General features: G+C 43.2%; 1 protein-coding gene across 5 annotated transcripts in view; it reads left to right on the forward strand.

Annotated features, from left to right (window-relative positions):
* itgb3bp (integrin subunit beta 3 binding protein) overlaps positions 1-9614 on the forward strand; it is a 12953-nt gene extending 3339 nt beyond the window's left edge. For all 5 annotated transcript variants that reach the window (XR_001318607.2, XM_045687805.1, XM_082957032.1 and 2 more), the window contains exons 8-10: positions 756-812; positions 7849-7906; positions 8135-9614. Coding sequence is in view for 4 of the 5 variants with exons in the window: in XM_045687805.1 (XP_045543761.1) it covers positions 756-812; positions 7849-7904 (113 nt within the window). In the remaining variant the exon portion in view is untranslated. The remainder of the gene's footprint in view (positions 1-755; positions 813-7848; positions 7907-8134) is intronic.
* The last annotated feature ends 37 nt before the right edge of the window (positions 9615-9651 follow it).

The raw sequence follows: 9651 nt of genomic DNA on the forward strand, positions 1-9651 counted from the left end.
CAACACTGCCACCGTTGTATCAAGTTTTGAGGGAGCGTGCAATTGGTATACCAGAGCTGTTTCCACAGAATTTAATGTTAATTTCTCTACCATAAGCCGCCTCCAACGTCGTTTTAGAGAATTTATCAGTATGTCCAACTGGCCTCACAAATGCAGACCATGTGTGAGTGACCATGCCAGCCCAGAACCGCTACATTCGGCTTCTTCACTGCAGGATCGTCTGAGACCAGCCACCCAGCTGTAATAAAGCGTTTTTGTGGGGGTAAACACATTCTGATTTGGCTGCGCTTTGCTCCCCAGTGGGTGTGCCTGGCTCCCAAGTTTGTTGGGCCTATGCCCACCCAGATTTACTAAATTAAACGTATTTTGAGCTGAAATACTGGTTGTTTTACTGTCTTTTTTATTATTATTTTTTTCAAAAATTTAAATCTCTACCAATTTATTATGATTATTTTTACTAAGACTTTTGGGGGGCCAAACAAAAATCACTCGCAGGCTGGTTTTGGCCCACTGGCCACCGGTTGCCAACCCCTGCTATAGTGGAACTACGTGAAGTAATACACTGAAAAAGCAATAGTCCCTAGAATTTACGTGCCAAATGTGTTAGTTTGGTTTGTAAACTAGATTTAGTTAGTTGGGGCCAGGGGTTACTTAACGCAAATAAATGGTTGTCAGATATTTTGTTTGTTACTTTCTATTTGTCAGTATGCTTGTTGTTGTCCAAAAATGTTATGAGATTTGGAACATATTTTCAGCATCCAAAGCAGAGTCCTGCCTCGGTGTGAATGGTGCTGGCCAGAGCCATTTGCAAGGTAATTGCTACTCTTATGTAATAACATTTTAAAGTGTTTAGGATAAACAATACTTTATTGACACAATCATATTATTTTCTACCAAGTGTGGTAGACACTTGTAAACTCAGGGGGGGAAAAAGAAATGTCAACTGTTTATTTTCAGCAAACTTAACGTGTGTAAATATTTGTATGAACGATAAGATTCAACAAGTGAAAAATAAACTGAACAAGTTCCACAGACATGTGACTAACAGAAATGGAATAATGTGTCCCTGAACAAAGGGGAGTCAAAATCAGAAGTAAGTCAGTATCTGGTGTGTCCACCAGCTGCATTAAGTTCTGCAGTGCATCTCCTCATGGACTGCACCAGATTTGCCAGTTCTTGCTGTGAGATGTTACCCCACTCTTCCACCAAGGCACCTGCAAGTTCCTGGACATTTCTGGGGGGAATGGCCCTAGCCCTCCGATCCAACTGGTCCCAGACGTGCTCAATGGGATTGAAATCCGGCTCTTCGATGGCCATGGAAGAACACTGACATTCCTGTCTTTCAGGAAATCACACACAGAACGAGCAGTATGGCTGGTGGCATTGTCATGCTGGAGTCATTTCAGTATGAGCCTGCAGGAAGGGTACCACATGAGAGAGGAGGATGTCTTCCCTGTATCGCACAGCGTTGAGATTGCCTGCAATGACGACAAGCTCAGTCCGATGATGCTGTGACACACCGCCCCAGAACATGACAGACTCTCCACCTCCAAATCGATCCCGCTCCAGAGTACAGGCCTTGGTGTAACGCTCATTCCTTTGACGATAAACGCGAATCCGACCATCACCCCTGGTGAGACAAAACAGCAACTCGTCAGTGAAGAGCACTTTGCCAGTCCTGTCTGGTCCCGCGACGGTGGGTTTGTGCCCATAGGCGACATTGTTGCCGGTAATGTCTGGTGAGGACCTGCGCTACAACAGGCCTACAAGCCCTCAGTCCAGCCTCTCTCAGCCTATTGCAGACAGTCTGAGCACTGATGGAGGGATTGTGTGTTCCTGGTGTGTTCCTGGTGTAACTCGGGCAGTTGTTGTTGCCATCCTGTACCTGTCCCGCAGGTGTGATGTTCGGCTGTACCGATCCTGTGCAGGTGTTACACGTGGTCTGCCACTGCGAGGACGATCAGCTGTCCGTCCTGTAGCGCTGTCTTAGGTGTCTCACAGTACGGACATTGCATTTATTGCCCTGGCCACATCTGCAGTCCTCCTGCCTCCTTGCAGTATGCCTAAGGCACGTTCACGCAGATGAGCAGTAACCCTGGGCATCTTTCTTTTGGTGTTTTTCAGAGTCAGTAGAAAGGCCTCTTTAGTGTCCTAAGTTTTCATAACTGTGACCTTAATTGCCTACCGTCTGTCAGCTGTTAGTGTCTTAACGACCGTTCCACAGGTGCATGTTCATCAACTGTTTGGTTCATTGAACAAGCATGGGAAACAGTGTTTAAACCCTTTACAATGAATATCTGTGAAGTTATTTGGATTTTTACAAATTATCTTTGAAAGACAGGGTCCTGAAAAAGGACATTTCTTTTTATGCTGAGTTTAGCTTTTAAATATTTATTTTTATGAGATCATGTGCTCTGAGGAAGGTCAATATGGCCAAAACAATAGCAGCATCTAAAATGAAAAGTGTATCGGTGCGTGGGTTCCTCTCCTTTTGACCAATCCTATAACTACACCATAAAACAAACTTCTTGTCCATACATTGTCCATACATTCAGATTAGATATTTCCTGCGTTGAATTGGGTTGTAATTAGATTATCATATGTTATTATGATGGTGACTTTTCTCTAGTATTTCTTAAAGGGGCAATCTACAGTTCAAACAACTACAAAGCAATCACCCAGCCAGTGTTTTGGTAAATAGCTGAGGGATGGGGCTAGAGAAATGTAACTGCTCTGAAATTTACAGAGCAATTGATGCAAGGACTTACCATCCATGAAATCCAAAATTATAGTTTTAACCATGTTTTTAGGCATGTTTTGTTTACAAATGAAGGAGTAAAACAAGCTTGTATTTTGAGTTCTGATGGGGGTATGAACTAATAAGTTCATGAGGCATTCATACATTATATTCAATCAATGGGTATATGGATGTAGCAATTGCAGATTTACCCTTTTAAATGAAGGGATAGTAAGAAAACAAGATTTTTTTTAATGAGCTGGTTGACAGGGGTGTGATGGGTTTGAATGCAGTCACATGGACAGGCTTGGGGCTACTAGGCTTTGATCTGATCTACTACTAGGCCTATTTATCACAATTTTATCCAGTATTCATTCAATGTGTTTGTCTGTCTCCATTTTCCAATAGTAAAACTATCATCTTTGGAGAAAAACAACATTTTGTTTTCCCAACACAAACACAATTTCCCAGGCAGAGAATTAATTTGATTATTTCAGGCACACATTATGCCTCCAGCAAAGCTATACTTGTGATCCAATCACATAATGGTGATTTTGTGGAAAATGAATAGGGGGATTGTTGGCAAGTCGGGCTTGTTTTCTGATAAGGTCGTTGAAAATTGTTTTAATTAGTTACAGTGAAGAAGCGTAACATATGTGTTGCCTTGTGGCCCCACACCAAAGGAACGTCACATTTTCTATCACATGGTGGAGCATGAAATTTATCGGTTGTCCATAAACCCCCTTACAACAACTAAGTTCGCATCGTCAAACTAGATATCTAGGGGAAGATAATAGCTCCTCTGTTGCCTTGAGACACATTTTTAAAGTAAACAAACTTTTTATTCAAGGCAGAGGAGAAGGCGAGCGGAGCGCTGTCCCATATCTGTGCTGTGGAGGGAGCGTGAAATCCAGACCGATGATGGTGATCGTGTTATGGAGGCTGACGGAGGCATGGTTCTGCTTCCCAGTGTAAAACGTTTTAGACTCGCTGGCTGTGGCGTCCAGGCCCTGCATTCATGTATTAAATGCATGGAAAAGTGTAAGACGCTCTGAAAGGTGTAACTGCTTTGCAGGTTGGGAAGAACGCAGTCACCCTGACACTACATTTATAGTTCATTTTATTTATTTAGCCATTCTGACCATTAGATTTAAGAGTGCTCTCAATTGCTTTATAATTGATCTAAAGTGTAACAGTCCTGTCGAATATGGTAACTGCCGTGACAGATTGTTTATGTAAGCCTACATCCTCGAGGCTAGTATAAGTTTGGGTATGTGTTTCATGTGGTGATGGGTAAAATATAGTATTTTACAACGGTAGTAGATGAGAATGTAAATCTGACCTAATCAGGCCTTCCGAGGAGGTCACCAGCATGATTGATTTATAGATTTGATAAGTTCTCTCTTCTAATTAAATGTCAGCTTTTCGTGTAGTCAGTTAGTCCACAATGAATGCAATGTCATACAAATCCGATTTGGTGATTGGATTATTCTGCCTGCACTCTCCAGGAAAAGCTGATAGGCTGCCGTAAAACAAACAAACAGTTGTAGTTAAGGGGGAAAAATGCTCAATTTGGGTCAAAACAATGCAGTTCAAAGACACTCTGTTAACTAATTCACAGAACTAAGGGTCATATTGTGTGGCTGGAAAAGTCAAAAACGCCTGCTGAGTTGTGTGAGCTAAGCTTCCTGTTTTCAGTGTCTACACTCCAGTGTTCCAGAGAGCGCCTGGTAAAAGGGAAAGCCCTAGGCGTCCTGCTCTGCTTTGTGACTAGAGCATGATTCAACACGGGGGGCCCCACAAGGGTGCGTCCTAATGCCCCTTCTGTACTCCCTGGCCTCACACAGTTCCAACTCCATTATCAAGTTCGCTGACGACATGACCGTAGTAGGCCTGATTACCAACAACGACGAGACGACCTACAGAGAGGAGGTAGGCACTATGACGGCACGGTACTAGATAAACAACCTCAACATCAGCAAAACAAAGGAGCTGATTGAGGACTTCAGGAGGAACCAGGCTGGACACAACCCAATCCTCGTCAACGGGGCTGCCGCGGAGACAGTCAAAAACATAAAGTTCCTCCGTGTACACATCTTCGAAGAGCTGAAATGGTCAAACCACATGGACACCATGGTGAAGAAGGAACAACACTGACTCTTCAACCTCAGGAGGCTGAAGAAATTCTTCCTGTCCCCGAGGGCCCTCCCAGTGTTATTTATTTTCTACATTGTAGAATAATAGTGAAGACATCAAAACTATGAAATAACACATATGGAATCATGTAGTAACCAAAAAGTGTTAAACAAATAATAATAAAATATATATATATATATATTGGACATTCTTCAAATAGCCACCCTTTGTCTTGACAGCTTTGCACATTCTTGGCATTCTCTCAACCAGCTTCACCTGGAATGCTTTTCCAACAGTCTTGAAGGAGTTCCCACATATGCTGAGCACTTGTTGGCTGCTTTTCCTTCACTCTGCGGTCCAACTCATCCCAAACCATCTCAACTGGGTTGAGGTCAGGTGATTGTGGAGGCCAGGTCATCTGATGCAGCACTCCATCACTCTCCTTCTTGGTCAGATAGCCTTTATACAGCCTGGAGGTGTGTTGGGTCATTGTCCTGTTGATAAACAAATGATAGTCCCACTAAGCGCAAACCAGATGGAATGGCATATCGTTGCACAATGCTGTGGTAACCCTGCTGGTTAAGTGTCCAACGGTGTCACCAGCAAAGCACCATCACACCTCCTCCATGCTTGACGGTGGGAACCACACATGCTGAGATCCTCCGTTCACCTACTCTACATCTCACAAAGACAGTGGTTGGAACCAAAAATCTCACATTTGGTCTCATCAGACCAAAGGACAGATTTACACCGGTCTAATGTCCATTGTTTGTGTTTCTTGGCCCAAGCAAGTCTCTTCTTCTTATTGGGGTCCTTTAGTAGTGGTTTCTTTGCAGCAATTCAACCATGAAGGCCTGATTTCACACAGTCTCCTCTGAACAGTTGAAGTTGTCTGTTACTTGCATTTATTTGGGCTGCAATTTCTGAGGCTGGTAACTCGAATGAACATGTCCTCCTGCAGCAAAGGTAACTCTGGGTCTTCCTTTCCTGTGGCGGTCCTCATGAGAGCCAGTTTCATCAAAGCTCTTGATGGTTTTTGCGACTGCAAAAAGTTATTGAAATGTTCATGTCTTAAAGTAATGATGGACTGTCGTTTCTCTTTGCTTATTTGAGCTGTTCTTGCCATAATATGGACTTGGTCGTTTACCAAATTGGGCTATCTTCTGTATACCACCCCTACCTTGTCACAACACAACTGATTGGCTCAAACGCATTAAGGAGGAAAGAAATTCCACAAATTAACTTTTAACAAGGCGCACGTGTTAATTGAAATGCATTCCGGGTGACTACCTCATGAAGCTGGTTGAGAGAATGCCAAGAGTGTGCAAAGGGTAGCTACTTTGAAGAATATAAAATGTATTTTGATTTAACACTTTTTGGTTACTACATGATTCCATATGTGTTATTTCATAGTTTTGATATCTTCACTATTATTCTACAATGTAAAAATGAAGAAAAACCCTTGAACGAGTAGGTTTCTAAACTTTTGACTGGTACCTTATTTGTATTCTTGTTTCATTCACTTCTTTTTGACCTGCACTGTTCGGAGCTTAAGAATGTCACTGTACCCTGCATTTACATCTTCTACCCTGTGCATGTGACTAATAAACTCACCTCATTGTTTCCTGCACCGTGTTGAGATAACACCAGCTCTTAGATCTGGGCTTTGAGACTGATGCTGTCTCAGGGGCCAAGCAATGCCTCAAACAGCATACCTCAGTACAGCGCCAGGCCACACACTGCCAAGACAGTGGGGTCAATCGACAATAATATTTGAACTTTGACGTCCAAACCTCTGAACCCACTCCCTTTCTCTTCTTTCTTCAACGTGCCTGCTGTGGTGTTGAGCAGCACTTACGGTCATTATTTAAGTTTAGCAAAAGTTTCGGTAAGCATTCTGGAGAAGTCACTTTTTGTGAGCAATCAGGGTTCAGGCAGACATAAATCCACAGGGTTGTCCAGGCATTACAAATACCCCAGTAGGGAGGACTCCTGCCTGTATGTGCTGATGACTACAGAATTGTAAAGCTAAGGCCATAATAATTCTGAGGCAAGTTTCCCTCAGCAGAAGGTATTGATTATTTGTGTGTGGTGAGAGATTTGGAAAATTCAATTAAAGGAGTTGTGCAAAGGATTCGTAAATTCTCCCTCCGACCTGTACAGAGACATTTGTTATGATCTAAATCAATGTTGCACTTCACAATATATTTTCTTAAAAGCAGAAAAATAAATAACATGTAAACAGATCTGCTTACTACAGAAATACATTTTATTTTCTCAGAAGCATTTAGTCATGGGCAACCCACTGATGCGCACATCTTCTGGGCAGTAACAGATTTTTATTGCCATTTTTCCATAAGAAAATCCTATATAATGTGAATTTTGAGGTGGGGAAAAAATGAGAAAGGGGACTGCTCAGCAGTATAAAAATTGATCAGGCCATAGATGGGTCCATGTTGGGGAAGATTTGTATGTCAGCACAGCAGTAATGGGGTGTATTAAAGACAGGATTCCTTAAATGTAATCAAAGCGCTGGGGTGGTTTCCCAGGGCTAAGGCCCAAGCCTCACCACGATCTAACACATCAATCCTCTCATCAGACACATGCCATCTGCTTGGGAGGCGTTTTATGCTTTTTGATTAAACACAGCTGTAATTAAAGAGCAGTGATGTATATTATATTAGAGGCTATTTTGGTGACAACTGAAGCTGGGCTGCACTGCTGCAGCCTCAGACTACGCATTCCTTCAGATATGATTTCAGTCGTTTGGATTTTGTCCTCCAGTGAAACATTATTTACAAAGATTCCCCCTCTGGTAATGTTAACTTTTAATCAATTAGGCAAATATTTTGTAACAAATCTGTATTTCACTAGTAAATCAAACCACTTAAGCCTACAGATTTGTCTTGTTTTAAATGGCAGTGCTCTGAGAGAAGTTAGTACTGCATTCTCTGAATAATTCATTTTCTCTACAGGCGTTGTCCAGACTGGCAGCTCCTCTGATTTCCTGAAATCCATAATGGCCTTATAAAGGTACAACAACTCAGATGGAGCCTATAGCTTTGTCTTTATGAATCATGTTTAAAGATCCATTATTCTATAACACATTGTTCAATTGTCATCACACGTTACTTGTTTGTTTCCTCCTAGTAGAGCTACATGAGTCGGTATGTCTTTCTATTGAGTCTGGTGATATTGCATTACTGTGTAACAGACAGCAGGGTTGCACTCACGTTTTCCCCTCTGACGTCCCCCTTGCAGGTTTATGCTTAGGGAGCCGCTCAACTCAACTCTCAACAGACTGACGGCAGATGGAATAGCAACTCTGCCTTCTCTCACGCGGTGGTGTACATGTTTCCTCTTCGGAGACGGCTGGGTGATGAATATAGAATCTAAGCTGTCATTTGTGAGGTAGAGGGATGTCTCGGAGGCTGCTTGTCAGTCATTGGGGGGAATGTGTCAAAGTAAAATGCCTTAAACATCAGACAGGTTTACGCCGAGCCCTCACCGCTGACAAATGTTGACTCTACAATAACTGCCGCTATACAGTGCTGAGAAAATGTTCTTTCAGTGAGCGAACTCCCTCGTCCCATTAGACTTGACGCTATATGAAATCCACCCCCCACCATGTCCTCTAGCTACCTCGAAAGGTGAAGGAGACTGGAATATAGGCTCTGAGAGGCTAGTGAACACACACACACTTCATTCTTTGGCTCTATTTGGCTGTGCCAGGGAAGGCAGGGGGCCTCTTACAGCCTGAGCAACCTAAGCAACAGCTGGTGCGCACAGACACATTTCCTATTTCTGCCCAAGGTGGATCATGTAACTCTCACTTTATCAGCCTTGGAGGCCGTGTGAAGGACAAAGCGAGCACGTCCATAAACAAAACTAATGTTTTCATACTGGCCCTCTGGAGGTGAGAGAGGGGACCCTTGGCGGTGTTACACCCACCACCCCTCCTGCTACTTCAACCCACCTTGCCTCCTACCCCCATCACCTTAGACCTCTACCCCACTAACCCTTTCCTCCTAGAGGGTCCCACTCTCCCTGGGTCTCACCACGTCCCGTCGCCAGCCCTCAACTCTTCATTTGACTGGTGCATGAAGCGGATGCGGCAATGACGTTACCTGTGACTCGTTCTCCCTGTCCCAACTGACACAAACTTCTACAGATGTGTTAAACTGGAGCATCGGTACATTGCCACAAGCAACCCATCTGTCTAGAGACTACCTTCCTCCCAGTTGATCCACGGTAGTAATTTTAAAGCCACAGGCCTCTGGTTGTCCCACCCTTCGTGTTATAGGATGCAGGGCCAGGCCAGCGGCTGCAGATATACAGCGTAGCAGCGGCCCTCAGTGACCCGATAACATTTATAGTAGTAATGGATTTTTTTTTAAATGGCTGTCATTAACTCACAGGCAGAGAGGGGAAAGATTGCTTGTACTGTTTTTCTTCTGTGGTATTTCAGCTTTATGACATTATGTTCAGATATGTCATCTTCCATCATCCTTGTTTTAGGGCCTGTCTGACCTGCCACTGCTTTTTTGTGTTAAAATGCATAGTGCTTTGTGGACTCCTTGTTTTCCAATTGGCTCATTAATCCCCCTTCCTCTCCCCTGTAACTATTCCCCAGGTCGTTGCTGTACATGAGAATGTGTTGTCAACTTACCTGGTAAAATAAAATTGTGTCTAGGTGTTGTAATGAATATTGTTTTAAGCTAAATTAAATGGTTGGAAGACATGGTTTGGCTCATTATTGTCTGGCTACAACATACCGC

Source organism: Salmo salar, chromosome 10 (genome assembly GCF_965601325.2).
Source record: "Salmo salar chromosome 10, fSalSal1, whole genome shotgun sequence".
In the NCBI taxonomy this organism is placed as follows: Eukaryota; Metazoa; Chordata; class Actinopteri; order Salmoniformes; family Salmonidae; genus Salmo; species Salmo salar.